This window comes from Antennarius striatus, chromosome 17, assembly GCF_040054535.1.
Source record: "Antennarius striatus isolate MH-2024 chromosome 17, ASM4005453v1, whole genome shotgun sequence".
Taxonomy (NCBI): domain Eukaryota; kingdom Metazoa; phylum Chordata; class Actinopteri; order Lophiiformes; family Antennariidae; genus Antennarius; species Antennarius striatus.
The window spans coordinates 1,580,344-1,599,621 of NC_090792.1; the positions used below are offsets into that span (position 1 = coordinate 1,580,344).

Sequence of the window (19,278 nt, forward strand, 5' to 3'; positions counted from 1 at the left end):
GCCCTAATACCACTGTAATATTATACTCATACTTACTCCGTATTTTTCTTTCAAAATGCACATGTATCATACTGGCCTTCCCCTCTAAATGGGAATTGAGGGTATTGCACTGTGGCATTTGTGTCTGGCGCTTGAACAAATGATCCAAATGGAACTCGAGTCTCATGTCTCTGCCCCAAAACAGCACAGTTGCTAAGAAGGAAAACATCTGAGATGAGAGGTTTGGAGATCAGATTGTCATTAAGTAGCACCAGATCCCCTAGTATTATGGCAAAGATTTTGGTATTAACTCTATGCTTCAAAGTGGCTAATTATGCTAAGTCCTGATTTCATGGTCACAGCTGTACTTTATTACCAATCACAACAGTTTGACGTAGACAGCTGTGGTTTTTCTGCACCAGGAGATGCTGCAGCTCATCCATGGTGGTATTGATGTCATTGAGATGCTCAACAGAACCATCTGGACTGATGGCTTTATCTCATCCCCATCAGTCTCTGCAGCCGCCACAGCCCAGACCAAAACTCGGGAGGGCTTTAACTTAAGCTTTTCATATTTAAGGCAAAATGTGTCCTTCATCACCTTGCTCAATTTCTCTCACTTCACAGCACATGAACCCTCACATGAACATATCATGCATCATTAACAACGTGGTTGATATCATGAAGAGTCCAGCATGTATGGGACAACCACCAGTATTTAGATGGTTTGGAAAAGGTGTCTACAGTTGAAACCAGCCCGTCAGTGTTCCTCACTTCACTTTTTGATTTAGTTTTAGAAATCACAGTTCAGCCCAGACAGAATCAAAAATTGTCTCTGGCTCCGGCAAGTTCATTACATTCCAAAAGGAAAACTTGTACACAGATTAATTTATGAAATTTTGTTTTTAATGTGGTGGTCGAAAGCAATAGATCATCCTTCCACATAACAACACAGATTTACCTAGAAATCAACAATCTGAGACCGTTTATCCATCCCGCTGATATTTTGAGAACTGATGATGTATTTCTGCTGGTAAGACAAAGTGGACAACAGGCTAGAATTGGGTTTGCAGAGTATTCTTGTAACACATTTTAACCATGCGCATGCACCACCGTATGCACGTGTAACCACCAGCTCCAATGAAGTTCACTTTTTTAGCTTTGCTACTTATTTCTTGCTTATTTTTCTCTTATTTTTTATTGTGTTAAAGCTCCAACGTTACGCTTTTTTTAATTATGTCATTCAGCTGCCAGATGTCCAACTACACTGTATGTGAAATGTCTTGCCCCAAACTGTACCGTGGTCCTCAATATCTTCGATTGAACATTGATCAACCAAAGACATTGAGGCATAAACATATCTTCAAGAGCTTAAAGAATCCTATTACCCATATAGAATACTACATAGGGTTACTTGTGGATCCCATAATGTCCAAAAGGCCAATAGTCCCATTATCATTGAAGAACATCTGCATACACTATAGGTGGTAAATTCCAGTCACAATGTAAACACTTATAGTTGAGAATGACCAAGTGAAGAAACAACAGAAGGCGGCAGAGGTGAAAAATTTAGTAATCCAGTAATCCAGTGACAGCAACATCAGGTAGGGGGAACATCCGAGCTTGAGAAGAAGCCACGGCTGAAAGAGAAGACAGAAAGGATGTGCAGATCAAAAATAATAGTGGTGCAGGTAATTGGAGCATCGGGGACCGTGACCCCTCTCCAAGGAACCATCACCTTATTGTAGTGGAGAGGTTTGTGTGCCCTAAGGATCCTGGGAGCGATGTTGGCGGGAGTCTTGTACTCCTGGTAGGGTCACCCAAGGCAAACAGGTCTCAGGTGAAGGTCCAGACAAAGAATGGTTCAGATGGTTCCGAATTGGGGCAGCAAGAGCAATATTGCAGTTGTCTCCAGGGCGCCTCCCTAGGAAGATGTTCCTGGCACGTCCAGCTGGGAGGAGACCTCGAGGCAGACCCAGGACCAGGAGGAGGGATTACATCTCAACACTGGCTTGGGAACGTCCTGGGATCCCCCAATCAGAGCTGGTTGAGGTGGCCGGGGAGAGTAGTTTGGGGCTCCCTGTTGAAGCTGCTGCCCCCGTGACCTGACTCCGGATGAGCGGAGGAGGATGGATGGATGGATGGATAGATGGATGGATGGATGGATGGATGGATGGATGGATGGGACTGTGACCTACTAAAGGTAGGAACAGCTCCAGCAGATTCCAGATACAAGATCTGAGGTCTCAGTGCAGTCCTACCAACAACTAACACACTGAACACAACTGTCCAACTCCCAGAGGACTCAGCCCCCCCACCACCCCAAGGATATGTGTCTGTGTGTGTGTGTGTGTGTGTGTGTGTGTGTGTGTGTGTGTGTGTGTGTTAGAAGTGTTTTCAGTCATACTAATTAAAACATAAATGCTACTAGACCACGGTGAAGTCGTTTCGGGGCGGTAGTGGCTCAGTGGTAGAGCAGACGTCTTAGAGACCAGACATCGGTGGTTGGATTCCCGCTCCCGCCAAGACATTCTAGTGGCTGGGGGGTGTCAGCTCACTCCCAGCCACTGCCGAGGCGCCCTTGAGCAAGGCGCTGTCAAGCTGCTCATTTGGGGCACGATCCCTCACGCGACCCTTCATTCCGCCTCCCCCTATATATACTAACTGCATGCCTACAGGCCCCTAGCGTGTTCTGTGTTTGTTCAGGAGCCTGGAAACAACATGTATGTGCATGTCTAACGCTGTTTTTGGTGAGTGAAAAGAGAATTTCTCGTTTCGGGACAAATAAAGTATGAATCTTCTTCTTTTAAACAGAAATTTCACTTCATGTGGAAAAAGAGCTACTCGTCATTTTGGAATCGACTGACTGAAAGACAGACAGACAGACGGAAAAAAACAATAAAGGAAAGAGCTTTTGATATATATTTTGATATATAAATTTTAATATTAGTGATGGACTGATGGTTAATGGATATTTGACATCAGAGTCAGTTTTCTTGTGAGCGGTAATCAAAACTCTTTTGTCTGTTTGAATAAAATCCACAATTAGCTGAAACCCAACGAGAGAAAAATGACGTGTCAGTTTGCTATCTAAGACGGCAAATGGGACTAGGCTGATAAGTTAAGGATGTAATATAATTGGCACGAGTATATTTTTTCTAGGACTGATAACTCAACTGACAACGCCTCCTTCTACACACACACACACACACACACACTTTCAATCAGTCAACCTAATATACTTTTACTGTGTTTCACTCCTTTAGTTCAGCTGGGCTCATATCATATTTAAAGTCGCTATGATTTATTCCCCCCTGTTGATGGCATATTTCTCATTTAGAATAAATGGAGGAGACATGGTGTCAGACCTAACCACTGCTCATTACCATCAATGCAGGAATACAGGGAGCAATTTACCTGTGGGGATGTGGTAATGCTGAATGGAAATAGTCCAAGCAGGGGCTGAAATGATATTTTAATTATGTCGCACTCCTCCCACCGCTTCCATGCTTCTCCCCGAGCCTCCAATGCCTCAAACCTTATTTCATTATCTGTGTCTCATCGACAGAAGGAAAGGAGAGCACAATTTGAAGAGCAGAGGGTGGTGAACAGGGACATGGTGATCCTGGCACAAGGAAGACAGCAGCAGTTGCAGAAAGTTGATATTGCTTTGATTATCTGCCTAAGCAGGTGTCGTCAGCTCATTTTCCTATTCGCTAACACTCTCTAAGGCTTCAATCAACAGCTTGATTCTTATTTACGCCTGACTGATACTGCTCTGAGATCAGGTGCTCTAGTAACAGGAAACCAAAACAGTATCTGACTAAAGGGAGAATTTATTTTCCTCCTGTAGCTCCGACTACTCAAAGTAAAATAACATACTTATGTGTCACACACACGGCATGTGTACTTCACATACATGCCACATGATACACAGATATCACATAAATCACACATATATGTCTTATTCATCACAGGCCACATGTGAATTTAACATGTGTCACATGTTTCATTCTTATATCACATGTGAGTAACACATGCCACATACATGTCACTCATGTCATACACATGTAAATCTGGTGACTTGCCTGTCACAGTCAACATAAGCCATGTAATAAATTGTGATTTACTAACTAAATTCACTTCACAACACACAGCAGGGACACGGACTAGTGCAGGACAGGACAACCAGCAAAGGTCGCTGCAGTTTCTTGGCTTGAGGCAGCTTCCACATGGATGCACCATGAGCAGCTTGTAAGGGGACAATGCCTGGCTCAGGTGTACCTCAGCAGTGCTCAGGAGGTGAACCGGTTCCTCCCACTGCCAGTCCACAATCAAAACATTTTTGGCCCACCCTGGTCTTGAACCAGCAACATCCAGGCCCCAATCCAGGACTTAGTGGACTGAGCCCCCTGTCACTACTGCCACCCCCTAGGTCCACCAGTAGCTTGTTCTTGGCTCCTTTGTTGTTTTCTGCCAATTCCTTTCTGCCCATATAACCATAGCCATGTGACCACTCATCTTAGCCGCCACGAAGCTTCCATGTTGTACAGAGACAGGTTGTTGGCCAGCGGTTGGCGTGCCATCAGCTTCTTTAACCAGTATCTATGGATCAGATCAGGGCCTGGTGCTGTCCAGTTCTCCATCTTTGAGGGATTCTCTTGGACATCTGACACGGGTACTGGTTCTTGTTCTGTGAAGCTGCTGTGGTCAGTCCTCAGGTCCACTAGCCACTGGGCATCGGTGTTGTGTGATGTTTCTCTTTCCCATATGTCCTTCCAGTGTTTCTCCACCTCAGCTCTTGGTGGGTCTGACCGGCCACTGACGGTACACCCCTGCTGGTTGAGTTGAGAAGGTCTGTTTATTCTCCTGGTCTTTATCTCCTAGGTGTATCTCTTCAGTCGGGTACCCAGAGCTGTTAGTCTGGCAGTTTTGAGTGATTCAGGTATGGAGAGCTTTTTGTATTTCCTGGGTACCCCTTTATTCACCATGTCCCCTTTCTTCAGCTCTGCTAGCTGGCTGACGTCTCTCCGTGTCGCCTTTATCTTGGGCTCTAACTGTGTCTTCCATGGAGGGTATTGTTTGTTCTGCCCTGTGTTGATCTTATAATCCATCCTCTTGAGGATTACAGTAATCCCTTGCATGTTTGCACTTCAAGATGCCCGGCTTCACCTCTTCACAGATTTTCAGTAGGTAGTCACATGATACCGTACGTGCCTTCTATTGGCTGACAGCATCCGGAAGTGCGCTGCTCATGTGCTTATTGCCCTCGCTCATGTTCCTGAGGTAGACTGTTGTGGCTCTTGCTGAGGGTTTCCAGATTTCTCCCGGGAATGACAAAAAAAAAATCACATACTCCTAACTGTGGAATGCTGGATTAACACCACAGGACTGGAGGATATTCACATTCCATTACTTTATTGTAGATATACTGGGCTACACTTATAAAAAAAAAAAAAAAAAAAAGAATAAACAAAGATATTTGTGATCCATTAAGGTGCAGACCGCAAACCACTGCAGCATGGTGTTACAGTATGAGTAAAATCAATTCTATTCCAATGTCCCTTCAACATCTGCTACAGCTGTGATGGCACATAATCCCCCATGCTAGTAACAAATCTGTAGATCATTCAGCTCCTGTGATGGTGTCTGATGCCCCCCCCCCCCATGATCACCTGCCCCGTTCACTGTCCGAGACATTTCAGTCCTCTGCTAAGAGGAGTTTGTACATTCTGTGAAAAGGAAAAATCCATATCAGCCTCATCCTCGTGGATTATTTAATCGGGAATAAATTTCTCTTTGATGATTTGACTTTCTGGAATCCTGTGGACCCCTGTCCATATGTGTTTATTCTCTAGCTGATTAGGGCTAACTGCACTTAGCAGTTAGAAAGGGGCAATTAAACTGAAAACTTTTTTTTTAATTGTAGAGGTGTTTTTCTTCACAGTTAGAATTTCCAAAGATTACAGGAACTCCCCAACTGGTTTACAAGTACACATATTCAAGACAATATGGCTACAACACCAGATGCATATTTCAATCCACAGCACAGGAACATGCTTGAGTGGATTTTTCCTTTAAATTTAAAGTAGGGGGTTTTGGGGGGGGTGTCCAAAGTAACAGCACAAGAGAAGAGGCTGGAGCATCACTTGGATTTAAGTCCATATCCAATCAGGAGAGAAGTACACCAGACAGCGAATCACGGTTGAGACGAGTCAGTTTGTGTGTGTGAGGCAGGATGTCGGTCTGTGTGACCCCCCACCCCCATACAAACTGCAGCGAAGGTTTTACAGTGTATTGGAGACGTATCGTCTCTTCTCCTGGAACCATTTATTCTACTTTTAAATACGTTGGTGTGTAAAATACCAGCAACTGAAACAGCAGCACAGCCTGAACCGTGAGTTAGTCCTCTTTACATTATGGCATCATATAAAACACACGTCTCCTTCCTCTCCATCTGTAACTCCCTTACGCTCCAACATGAGGTAAAGTATGGCGCCCAAGTGCAATGCTCATTGTGCTACATGAGTAAAAAGATAAAAGGGGAGGGGGTATGAGAAAACACACACAAACACACACACACACACCTTCCTCAGGAAAAAAAACCAAAGGCAGAAAAACTCAACTGCTGGAAATTAATGCCACTTATGTGGGGTAATTATTTTCTTAATCAGTCAAACAAATAGAGTGGGTATGGCATCATATGAGAGGTTCACGTTCTCTTTCCTCCCTTTCCTTTGCAGTGACACCCCCACCACCACCACCCAGGTAGGAGACAAATCTAAAGCTGTGTGTGTGTGTGTGTGTGTGTGTGTGTGTGTGTGTGTGTGTGTGTGTGTGTACTACATGCTGTGGTCGTGAATGTTGTGTGGCTGGAAGGTCAGATAAACTCTGACAGCCTCTGACAGGGAAATAAACCCTGAAGGACTCCAAACAGCAGATCCCAAACTGACTGGAGAACTCGGCACTAAAACCTCCTGACTACCAGGGGCTCAGATTTGTGACCTTGAATATCTCCCGTGTACTGCACACTACTGAATTAACTCCTGAATTTAGTCTTTTAACAACCTTTTTCAAACATTATCTGAATTATTTTGACTGTATTTTAGCATTTAAAAATGTCCTCCATTGTGGACATTTGTAGTTATTTCCTCCAATTCGTTCTGTTTTTTCAAATGACAAGAACGGGAGTCATTCTCAAAAGCAGACTTTTACTTCTAATTTTTGATGGAAACTCGTTCCAAGTTATCTTAAAAATAAAATATTCCAAAACGAGCCGAGTCCAAAGACAAAGCTCTCAATTTACCGGTCAGTCTACGTTCCTACTCTCACCTGTGGTCACAAGTTTTGGGTCATGACCGAAATGCCTCCTGGGGAGGTCTCCTGGCCAGGTGGGGCATAGCGTGCTCCACCGGTCCAGGATCTCAGGCCTGCAGACTCGTCTCATCTAGCTGTCTGTAGCAACGAATCAGAAGCTAGGAACTCTTTCCTAGCTTCAGTACCCGACCTGTGCTACACTCTGCTGACCTGAGAAGTTGACAAATGACGCCACAATAGATTAATGCCTCTGAAACATCTTGATCAAGCAAACACAAGGTGTTCAAGCCTGGGACAAAATGTCCAACTTTGTTTCAAACTGCTGAAGAATCTATGAAGAAAACCTACGAAGCTACACGGTGCAAATGAGATGAAAAGAGGAATCCCCCTGTCCGTAACGGCCCTGTGTTTCTAGTGTTGTTTAGCATTTATGTTTCTGAACAAACATGCATTGAAAGTGTTTCCTCTGAGCACAATGGAACACCAATCTAGCCAGATTTCAGCTGAAGTCACTCCTGCTGTTTAAATGCCTCAGGGACAAAATACATGAAGCCGTACACCTGCATCAACCTGGAAACCTTTTCATAATGCAGCTTCACATTCCCAACATGCACACACAACAGGATTTCAGAAGGAGTGATGGATTTCTCCTGTGATCTGATGGAGGGGGGGGGGGGCAGATGTTGAGAGGAGGTGTCTGATATACTGACAGGAAGCTGAAGGATAAACGGGTTTGGAGGAGCCGGAAGACACATCATCGTTTTGTCACTGAGGTTCATTTGTGCCAAAGCTGTTAGCATCATCTCCAAGGTTCACGCTGGTTCCTCTGGTGTTCATCCCCCAGGTGAAAATACATTTCACAAATTCTGAGTTATCTTAACACTCAATATGGGTGTGATCATCATGAACACCATCTGTTAGTTATCTCCTCTGTGTACAGTATTTTCCGCATTATAAGGCGCACCTTCAATGAATGCTCTGAAACCTTTCCATACACAGTGGTACCTCTACTTAGGAAATTAATTGGTTCTGGAAGAAATTTCTAAAGTAGAAAATTTCATGAGTAGAGACGCGTTTTCCATGCCAATGCCCTAATCTGTTCCAAGCCCCCCAAAATTCAGACATTTTATGAAGCATAAAAATGCATCAAAACATGTAACAAATACATGTTACGATTAGATTATTACACAATAAATGAGAGTTGTGTATAATGTTAAAAACAAAGAACAGAGTAAAGAATAATAATGATGGTCATTTACCTTTTAACTGCTGTCCTCATTGTTTTTTGCCCTCTTTGGTTCATGCCCTCTTGCCCCCCCATGAACAACAGAGTGAATTCCAGTCCTCCTTCTGAACTTCTCCAACCACCCACGCAATGCCTTAAACTCCTTAAACTTCCTTTAGTTTTAATAACGTGGTGATTGTAGATGCATTACGGCCATATTCTTTGGTGAGATCAACCAAACGCATCCCTTTTTCACACTTTTCTATGATCTCTTGCTTTGTGCGGACAAAAAAACTCTTTTCTTCGTCTTTTCCTCTTTTCTCCGTCAGTTTCTTGGGGTCCATAGTGAATACTCTAAAAGTTAATATATTTATGTAAAACTATCAGAACACCTAATGAGTCAAGGGCCGAATGACGAGGAACACCTATCTAGCTCCACACAGAGGTCCCTCTTAGCCAATGGGATGCCAGTATGCTAGGTAATAGCCAATGGCAGAGCAGCTGTAAGAATGTTGCGTACAGGAACCTGTGGGAGCTGAGAGTATCAGCCCAAACTGTATTTTAACCTTTCGTAAGTCGAAATTTTTTCATAACTAGAGGCGATATTTTCCTGTTGAGGCGTTTCATAAGTAGAAACATTTTGTAAGTAGAGACATTCATAAGTAGAGGAACCACTGAACTGTTTAAGGCGCACTGGATTATAAGGCGTGCCGTCGGTATTTTAGAACATTAAAGGCTTTTAGGTGCGACTAACTGTGCGGAAAATACTGTCATTTAAATGCAGACCTGATGGAACCAGCAGCCAAGCTTGTAGAGCTACACACAGCAGAGTTTACCCGCCTGATCTGCAGCTTCCTCCAGAAACGACCAATGAAAGAAAGCGTCCCAGAGCAGCAGTGGGCGGAGACGTGATTGTGACTTCAGACATTGCTGAGAATCCACACGGGTTAGTTAGTCTCTTACAACCTCGACCCATGAAGAAAGTTCTTCCCCTTAACCTGTGTTTTGAAGAAACTGTCTGAAAAAACCCAAAGTTTACGAGTGCAATCTCATTACCTCCACAAGCATCCATCGATTTGATCAGTCTGTTTTTTACCAAGAGTTCAAATCATATTTCATATCATTCAGGCTGTGAAGAGAGAAAAACAAAACAGGCTTATTTGCAGGAACGTGTCAACCAATGGCATATAAGGGGGGCAAAGATACACATGCTGCTCCCCTCATACTTCCATAGCTGACCTATGGGACAACCAAAGTATACAGACTTCCAAAAATTAAAAACAAAAAGGTCAAATAAGGAGGTATTATAGTTACAGTGCAAAAAAAGATGAGAAATTCAAGCTTAATACAAAAACATAGCACCAAAAAAAAAAGAAAAAGAAAGAAAATTCATGCAATTAACTGAGGTATTCAAATGAAAGAGAACATGAGAAAAAAGACATTTAGCTTTGAAGCGAGAAAACCATCTAAAGGCTTGTATCCTCATGCCTAGGAAGCGGCCTCCACCTGTCATAGCTTTGGTAGGTGTGGATGGGGGGGGGGTATGCTGAAACAAATCGACCTTTTCTCACAAAAACATTGTGTTTGTCTTACACAAGTATCCAATTTGTAAAAGAAAATCTGCAGCATACTTAATCAGTGATATGTCTCTCTTCTTGTATCAAAAATGGATGATCGATTTATGAAAAAAACAAAAAAACAATTTGTGCCGACGAATGGCTGATTACATCCCATCCATTCCTGGTATCAAAAACTTTAAACCGAATCATGCAAATGTAATGCCATAAACATAATTGCTTTCACACAGTCCAGATATTTCAATAAGATTTAAACCATTGATAGAAGCCATCCAGTTGTCATGGGTTTTATACATAAAATTCAAGAACATGCAACCTCAAGCACGCTTAAAAATGTTTAAATTACAGTAATAGGGAATGTTGAAACTCCTGTCCGTCTTACCGGACGCGAGAGTGAGCCTTAGCATCCAAGGCCGAGAAAATCATTCATAAATTTGACACCAGAGAGAGAGAGAGGGCAGAGAGAGAAAGAGGAGAGGTGTAGGAGTTTCGTGTCAATGTGACAACACAGATCTCAAAGTAACAGACCCTAATGGAATAAGTGCAAAAAATGATTCCGAATACCATTTCAGACAGGTTGGAGACAGACGTGCCACCAGGTTTTTGCTCCAGTGGTTTCAGTTTAGCCACGTCCGTCATTTAAAGCGCTTCACAATAAAGCGCTTTTCAAACTGACTGGCACTAGTGCACAGGCTGAGGAGTTTAGCGTTTTTTTTTTCCTACTACATACTTTGATTTACACCTCGGACTGAAATATGTACAGTCTAATACTACACCAGAACCATAAGTCTCGTCTCACTGATGTGGAGGTTAGCCCAAAAAAACAAAAAACAAAATCACAACCAGTGAGGAACAGACACTGACACCTGATGTTTCTGCAGACGCTTTCCTAAAAATTAATAAAGCACTAAAGCAGAGAGAGAAATTAAAGATTGTGTTGGCGCAAAAAAAAAAAAAAAAGGAGGTTAAAAGATACGATGTGAAATCTGTGGTGAGATCAGTCTGCGTCTTCCGCCCCCGTCTGGCCGCCTCCGTCCAGCCGCCGCAGGCTGAAGGTGCAGTCGATGCTGCTTTTTCTTGTTAGCGTCATTAGCTTCGGCGCTAACGCTGATCTCAGTTGCTTTGGACCTGAGGTTGATTGGCTTTGAGGCTGCGCAGAGCTCGACGCGCCGCTGCCGACTTGGCGATCCGATAGCTGCGGCCGACTCCTTTAAACTTGCCCTTACCCACGACCTCCACCGTGACCCGCACCTTCCCATCGTAGGTTCTTTCAGCAGGGCTGCAAAGGACAGGAAACACGTGTCACTTGTGTTCTATGTGGTCTCCAACAAAGATGTGGTTTCAACAGAAATGATAGGAAAAACTTCTGAGTGCCAGAGGTTTGAGTTGAAGGAACAGCCTCTAGTTTGGGGCTGCAGTAAATTATTATTTCAGGAATTTAAAAAAAAAAAATTTGTATTATTAAAAATAAATATTTTACATTATTATACAATTATTGTTATTGTTATTATCATTATTATTATATCTCATAACTACAATTATCATTATTATTATTATTATTATTATATTTTTATTAAAAACATAAAATATATTTTAGATTATTATATTTCATAACTATTATTATTATATTATTATTATACAAAAAATATGCAAAAAATATATTCTAGAATATTATACAAGTATTATTTCAGGAATTGATGAATCTATTGATTATTCTGATGATTTACCAAACTAGAAATATTAATCTCTAACCTGAACTTGGCAGTTTCTGGCTCCATCTCCAGCAGCTCCCTCACAGGAGACCTCGGCACGTTGGCAGAAAATTTCTCTGGAAGTAGCGAGACAATAAACGTAATTATAAAAACGCCCTCAGACCTCCCATAGCCATCGCTTCACCAACAAGGAAAAGCTGAAATATAAGAATATAAAGGAGAAAACGCTTCTCCTCACCTATAAGTGGTCTCATCATTGGATAATACACCTGCCACACGGTCTCCAGTGACATCCTGCTGTCCATGTAGATTGCTCCAGCCAGTGACTCAAATATGTCCCCCATGGCCTTAGGAACCTCGATGTCCTCCTCCTTCTCTTCATCTTCTTCAGAGCGCCGCAGCTGGTTAACAAAGCAAAGCTGTGAGCCTGACAACAAACCCCCCCCCTCCCCGTCTCGTCCCCCCTGGAGTCAAAAGTGAGGGTGACTGTTACCAGGAGCTGTAAGGCTGCCTTTAAACCCAAATTTCCCTTGATAAAAAATGCTGGGTTTTTCCGTTATTGTATTGTATTCAACTGAAAATAGTTTAGAGAAATTGAAATCTGTCTTTATAAGTATCAGTCCCGCGGGATGGGGGCATCTCTCTTGCTGGCGTCAGCTGCAGACGTACCTCAGAGTCCATGCCCTGCATCTCATTTTTCTCCAGCTGGAACTGCACAAAGTCGTCGATGACGTGGAAAAGCTCCGGTGAGATGGCCTTGAAGTACTTGTGGTAGTCGTACTTTACAGCCAGAGAGGCAAAGATGGTGTTGTTGACCAGCGCCGATCGCAGGTCGGTCAGCACGCCGGGGGAGTGCTGCCGGGGGTCTTCATAAAGGTGCTTTGTTATGAGGTAGTCTAAAATTGCATCGCCAAGAAACTCAAGCCGCTGGTAACAATCTGGAGAAAAGAGAACGGAGCAGTCAGAGAGAAAACTGCATTCTAGCCATCTCAGGGGAATTTGTGTCCCCAGAAAAGAACCGAATGTTACCCCCAGTGGCGTTAGGGCATGTCTGACACTGAAACACAAGCACAAGCATCCTGACGCTGTGATGTCCAGTCTCACCTGTGATGGTGTTGTAATGGTAGGAGGCATGCGTGAAGGCCTGCAGGAGGTAGGCCTTGTTTTGAAAGGTGTAGTTGATCTTTCCTTCGAAGTTGTCAAAACCGGAGATGAGGTGGTTGAGCGTTCGTTCTGCGTCCGGGTGGTCCAGCATGCAGCGGGGGGGGATCTTCAGCCAACCGTAGCTCAGATCCATCACCGCAGACTGACTGCTCCGCGGCGCCGCTCCCGTCACGGACCTTCTCTCCAAAGGTAACACCTATCAGCACCAAAAGAACCTCTGAGTCCGTCTGTCGGATCGACACGCACCGTTTCTGTGTTCACACATTTTTTATACATTGTAAATCTAGAAGATTTGTCACCTATGAACCTCAAGACTTGGTTTTGCCTTCAGACCATCTCTGTTTCACAATCTGAGTACAATCCATTCGAGTTTTTTTCAGCTTTCACATTATTTCACTGCTTCGACATTTTTACAATCTATATGAATGTGATACAAGAGGAAAAGAAATGTTGTCTTTCTTTTTGTCGTCTTTTTCATCTTTTCTTTTTATTCCTATGGCTTATTTATGCCTTTCTATTTGTATATTGGTGGGTTATTTATTACTCTTTCTATTTGGAGAGGTGCTGGTACTGTTAGATCGTTCATGTCATCTGTATATTTCATTGGTAATTGTAGTTTAGCAGAGAAAGTTTGGAGGAAAACAAGAATCTTACTTAAATATCTGTAAAATAACGAGACAACACCCTTAAATGGACTAGAGTTGGACTGGCCACTCAGTCAGCGTTACCATCACGAAGATCGAACGCAAAACATCCAAGATTTCACCTTGAACTTCTTCGTGTCAAATCAGTGTGGAGGCAAATGTGTTTCCTGCAGTATGACTCATGGACCAAAGGCTGAGTTCTGATCTTGTTGATACTTTCACGCCTCTGTGGAAGCAGGCGTGACTCAGACACGAACACTGTCCTCACCTTGAGGCCCAGCGAGCAGAGGAACATCTGGGCGGCTCTCTCCCCACAGCTGGTCAGGTAGCAGCCCAGCAGAGCCTCCACACAGTCGGCGATGCTCTTGTCGGCGATGCACTGCTCCGTGTGCAGGTCGTAGGAGATGGACTGCTTGCCGAGCTCGGCTCCACAGTTCTCCTCAGACGGGTTCCAGAACCCCACCACGAAGTCGTCTTCTTCTCCGGCCTTGCTGGGATCCAGGTAGCACATCGCGTCCCAGGAGCTGTAGTCGAACTCCTCCGCCGACGGCCCGCTGGACGCCGGCTCTGAAGGGTAGTGGGCCGGGCTGGCGTGGAGGGTCTTCTTGGGGGCCTTCCAGTCGTACGTGCATTCCATGGCAGGGGCTGATCCGGAGCCGGGGGTCAGAGAGGGGGGGAAGCCACCCAGAGAGATCTTCTTGCCAAACGCACCCGAGCCCAGCAGCATGTTGTCGATGAACTTAATGTGCTCTTTGTAATACTCCAGGTCGTCCTCCATGTTGACTTCATCCTTTGGCTCGTCTTTCAGCAGCAGATCTCCATCCTCGTCCGCCGGCTCTGCCTCTTCATCGTCGTCATCATCGTCATCATCGTAGTCGTTTCCAGATTGTCCATTAGCAAGAAGTTCCTCCTTAGCCTGGAACCAAACGGGGGGACACCCAACAGGAAAAAATAACCTTAGCTTCAGGTCAAATCCATTTAAAGCACCTTTTCCTCTATAGAAGCTCCAACACGAGACGACCACTAGTGAAAATTATGATTAACACCTAAAAATTGCAATTTATTATTTGTGGAGACCCTCCAACCAACAATCACTTCCTTCCTCTGCTTGGGGAGCTGCATGCCAGCTAAAAACTCCCTCTGAGGTTGTGATACGCTGTCGTTGTCGAGTTCAGTGGAAGTAAAAATAGGAAACACAGAGACGGGTCTTCACTCTCTCCATTAAAAGCGGTTAAGTCCTTTAAATCAACAGTTTAGGTTCAACATTGAGTTAACTCTTTATGGATTCCATTTAGACACTAAACTCCTCAAGATAGATTCAGCTTTTTAACGTCTTTGTTTGGAATTTCTGGTCCAAAAAATCCCAAAAATGCAAAGGTCATAACTATCAAGAGAACACTTACCATAATGACGCCAGCATACACTGACGGTTGACTGAATGAGCTGCTGACAGCTCTATCAGCGATCACAGTTGATCAGTGAATGGATCAGTAAATATTCTGGCGTCCTGATTTCATGTGATGCTGTAATATCCTAATGTGTCAGTCTGGGATGAGTCAAGTAAATAGCTTTGGGTGCCCTGCTGTGTTTTCTGTTGCACATTACAGTTAGACTAAACAATAACCTTTTTAACATGAAATGATGAAGATCAACTGATCTTCATCACACCTGGAGATGTAGAGGGACTAAACAGTAAAAACTGCTACAGGACGTGTTTTCTTTTACGTTCTACATACATTTATTATCATCAACATATTTATGACATATATTTATATTTTTACTTTAGTAAGTTATATTGTAGTAAAACTATATACTATACTATTATAGTAAATGTAGGAGTCTGAACTCAAAAGCTCGGGGACTTAAACCAAAACACCAACACACTGCATTTCCAGACGCAGTCAATGCCTGCCCTCTACTGGTCAGACTGTATCATAACACTAACAAATAAAAATGCAGCAGAATCCAGACGCCTTTCAAAATGTTTTCATTCTGTTAGATTATTTTGCCGTTAATTGGGGGCAGCAAAGAAAGAACTTTGTTAAACAGAGAAATGTGTTTCCGTCTGCACATTGGACAAAAATCATCTTTGAAGCCCACAGACCTCCTCTGAATCCAGCTGCTCTGTGCTGCTCTTCTCCTGGTTGACCACGTAGCCGGGGGGCAGCCAGTTCACAGGGGGGTCAAAGATGGACACCACCATTCTACTGGGAAGCCCCTTCTTCTTCCCCAAGCGGTACAAGTTGCAGTTGCTCACCTGTGATTGGACAGACCAAAGACGGTGAGTGAGGTGGACTGTACCCCCCATTATCAGAAGAATGTTCATTAAAAAAGATCAGGAGTCATGAAAATGACTTGTTTGGTTCAAGACGACTATTTTTGAATAACGCATTGTTTACTTTGGGACTGCTTTAATGAAATGTCTACAAATTTTTTTTTTTATATTTAGAATTCCTCATTGTCCTGCTAAAAATCTCGGCCTTTCTCACCTTCTTGCTCCGCATGTAGCTGAGTCGTCCCTCGTGAGCGTCGGGGTAGGTGCAGAACAGGTACGTGGTGATCGCGTGCTTGAGGAACGAGTCTCCAAGCATTTCCAGCCGCTCCAGGTTGAAGCCGTCGCTGGCGTTAGAGAGAGTCAAGGCCTGCAGAATGAGGCCCGGGTTCGGCCCCAGGCTTTTGGGGGAGTCTCCTGTCTGGGCTCTGTCCTCGGGGACGAGGTCAGAAGTTGCCGTGGGAACGCTGCGGCCCGCGGCTGCCCGACTGCAGACTGAGGTAGCTTCATTTTTGTAGTCTGTGGTCCTCCCTGATGTACATTCATCGCTAGGATTGGAAATGGTCGTCTTCAAGCTGTGGGGGGGCTGCACGGGGGCTGAGGTAGTGGTTTGTATGGATTCAGGGCTCTGCAGCCCAGAAGGGCTGAGCTGAGGCCTTTGGCAAGTGTCATGTTGTTGAAGGTGCTCGTCTTTGTGGCCCTCATCATCACAATCGCTGACTAGGGCAGTGCCGTTGATTAGGTTCCTCATGCATGGGGTGTCTCTGGACTCGAGGGCCATGAGGGGGTCCTGCCCAGGTAGGGAAGAGTGTGGACTACTGGGGTACGCTAGGGAACTGGGGTTAGGGGATAGAGTCTCTGCGTGCTGACAGAGAACCTCGCCATCCTCGCTGCAGGACTCGGGACAAGAGATGAACGTTTTACTGTCGATGGATCTCTTCCAGCCAAAGTCCAAGTTTGAATACCTGCCGCAGAGAAAAAAGACCAGCTGCATATGAAAACGTTGTTACACACAATGATCAAAACCTGAGGGGCGCCTAAAAATCATGGATTTTCAAAAAAAAAATTCAACTTCCAATTTTAGCAAAGAGAGGACGATAGGATCTGCTGATAAAGATTCCAAACTTGACCAATAAGGATGGTAAACTGTCACAACGAGACAAAAAAGTAAAAGTCCTTGCTGACTGACTTAATGGGTGTTCACATTAGATTACGCTGATGATTTACCTAATATGTACAATTTAATATAAACTTGTAAAGGAACAGCTTTCCCCAGGATTAATCTGGTCATTACTTCTCACACCCTGGTCACACGAGTCAACAAACAAACGCAATTATGAATGACAGTATTTTCCGCACTAGAAGGCGCACCTAAAATCCTTTCATATTCTCAAAAACTGACAGTGCGCCTTATAATCCAGTGCGCCTTACATATGAAAGAAGTTTTAGAATAGGGCCATTCATTCAAGATAAATTCTCTTACCACTACAGTAGTTTCTATTCTATGCGTGTTATAATGCTGTGCGCCCTAATTTGGTGAAAACAGTTTTAAAAGAGAACATTCACTGAAGGTGCGCCTTATAATCTAGTGCGCCTTTTAGAGTGGAAAATACATGATTTAAGAGAATTACAGTAGAGGGAACAGCATGCAGTCACTTCAGGAGAACTGATTTTTGTAGATTAATTGCAGGTGTCTGTTTCTAACTGCTGAGCCTCAGCGGTGCTGATGTGCGGTGCTGATGTGTGGTGCTGATGCGTGGTGCTGATGCGTGGTGCTGATGGGTGGTGCTGATGCGTGGTGCTGATGCGTGGTGCTGATGTGTGGTGCTGATGCGTGGTGCTGATGCGTGGTGCTGATGTGCGGTGCACGTAATAGACCTGAAATCAGGAGGGAGGGTCTGAGCCCCCACTCCAGCTTCACTGGCCGTCTGGGCTCGGAGCTCCTCTGCAGTCAGGAGGCAGTGGAGACGGTACAGGATGCTGGGCAGACACACTGCTTTCCTCCACAGGGAGGCCGGGATGGGATGGATGGCACAAAGCTCTGGAACCAAGATCTGACCAACACAAGAACGCTTCACTCTAGAATTGTTGTGGTTCTGACATAACGTCTATAAATCACCACAGCAAACAGCAGGTTTCAGGAAGATTTTCAGGTAAATTTTGCTTCAGAAAGATATGAAAATATTTGTGTTTACTCAATCTGACAATGATTACAACTGATCCATATAATGCAGATGAGTAATAAATTCTATTTAGCTTTCCACCAGAACTCGGATCATTACTTGTTTGTTCTGGAGACTTTCCCATTTGGCCTTCCTCTTCTCGGCGCTGCTGAGCGGCAGCGCTTTGCCCTTCTGATTCAGGTGGCGAGGGGTCAACAGGTTCAGCCTGACAGCACGAGAAAGACATGTCTTCATTTTCCTAACTGCACAAAAACAATGCAAGACTCAATGAAAAGAGTCATCATCCCTCATCTGCTCACCTGGAAGAGGTGTGATCCACATCCAGGAGCGGCTGGTTCAGGTTGGACAGGTCCAGGTTGTACTTGGTTTTGTAGTACTCCGCAAACGTTTCGTATTCAGGTGAAGGAAACTTGCTGAGGGGCGTCAGGTCTGTGTACACATCAGCAACGTAGAAGCGATGAGGCTGGTCGAAGTTACGATACCTGAGAGGGGAGCGCCGACCGTTAATGAGACCCAACATCTACCGAGGCCAACGGATGGAAAGCAACGACTCTTTTCTCTTGTTGTAAATGTCAGGACAGGAATTTCAAAACCACAGAAGGATGAAGCTCTCTATTTTTGAAACAAAACCTGACACCCATGAATTAAATGTAAGAATATTATTAGTGCCCAGCTTTAAGAACCAGTAGGGTTCTTGGAGAACGCATCACTATGTTCTTCTGGTGTATTGGTACCTCGGAATGATCACAGCGTCCTGGTAGTCCTCCAGTTTGAAGGTGAAGGGGTTGTGCTTCGTGCACTGACTGGCGGGGATGCCAGTGCGGGCTTCAGATTTCTCGATGTCCTCCATGAACTTAAAGTCCATATCCAACGTGTTTGAGTCCCCGACTGAACGAAACAAGAGTAATGAGAACTAATGTTTGAAATATTTATCGAGAAAAGGGACGTCAGTCGTCACATCATCAGTAGATAAATTACTGTACAGACAGTTATCATACAACAGTCAAATCCTACAGTAGTTTTGCAGGATGATATTCTTCAGATTAGATGCCTAATTTGGGATTATTATAGTTATAGTTCTACATAAACCTGTTGCTGCTACCACTATCATTTATTTCATTATTCATTATCATATTTTATTGTAAATATTATTATTAATTAACTATTAATAATAATTATTATTATTGTTTTATTATTATTAATGT

General features: G+C 43.9%; 1 protein-coding gene across 2 annotated transcripts in view; it reads right to left on the bottom strand.

Moving 5' to 3' along the window:
* Positions 1–598: 598 nt before the first annotated feature.
* Positions 599–19,278, bottom strand: part of dicer1 (dicer 1, ribonuclease type III) — a 37,975-nt gene continuing 19,295 nt past the window's right edge. The window contains exons 17-29 of one of the 2 annotated variants that reach the window (XR_011038519.1): positions 18,808–18,961; positions 18,373–18,555; positions 18,173–18,278; positions 17,769–17,944; positions 16,108–16,855; positions 15,723–15,875; positions 13,887–14,534; positions 12,915–13,170; positions 12,480–12,748; positions 12,049–12,211; positions 11,851–11,926; positions 1,718–11,377; positions 599–1,619 (exon numbers count right to left, since the gene is read on the bottom strand). Coding sequence is in view for 1 of the 2 variants with exons in the window: in XM_068338212.1 (XP_068194313.1) it covers positions 11,212–11,377; positions 11,851–11,926; positions 12,049–12,211; positions 12,480–12,748; positions 12,915–13,170; positions 13,887–14,534; positions 15,723–15,875; positions 16,108–16,855; positions 17,769–17,944; positions 18,173–18,278; positions 18,373–18,555; positions 18,808–18,961 (3,098 nt within the window). In the remaining variant the exon portion in view is untranslated. Of the gene's footprint in view, positions 11,378–11,850; positions 11,927–12,048; positions 12,212–12,479; positions 12,749–12,914; positions 13,171–13,886; positions 14,535–15,722; positions 15,876–16,107; positions 16,856–17,768; positions 17,945–18,172; positions 18,279–18,372; positions 18,556–18,807; positions 18,962–19,278 lie in introns of both variants that reach the window. The other variant, XM_068338212.1, reaches the window with a different exon arrangement.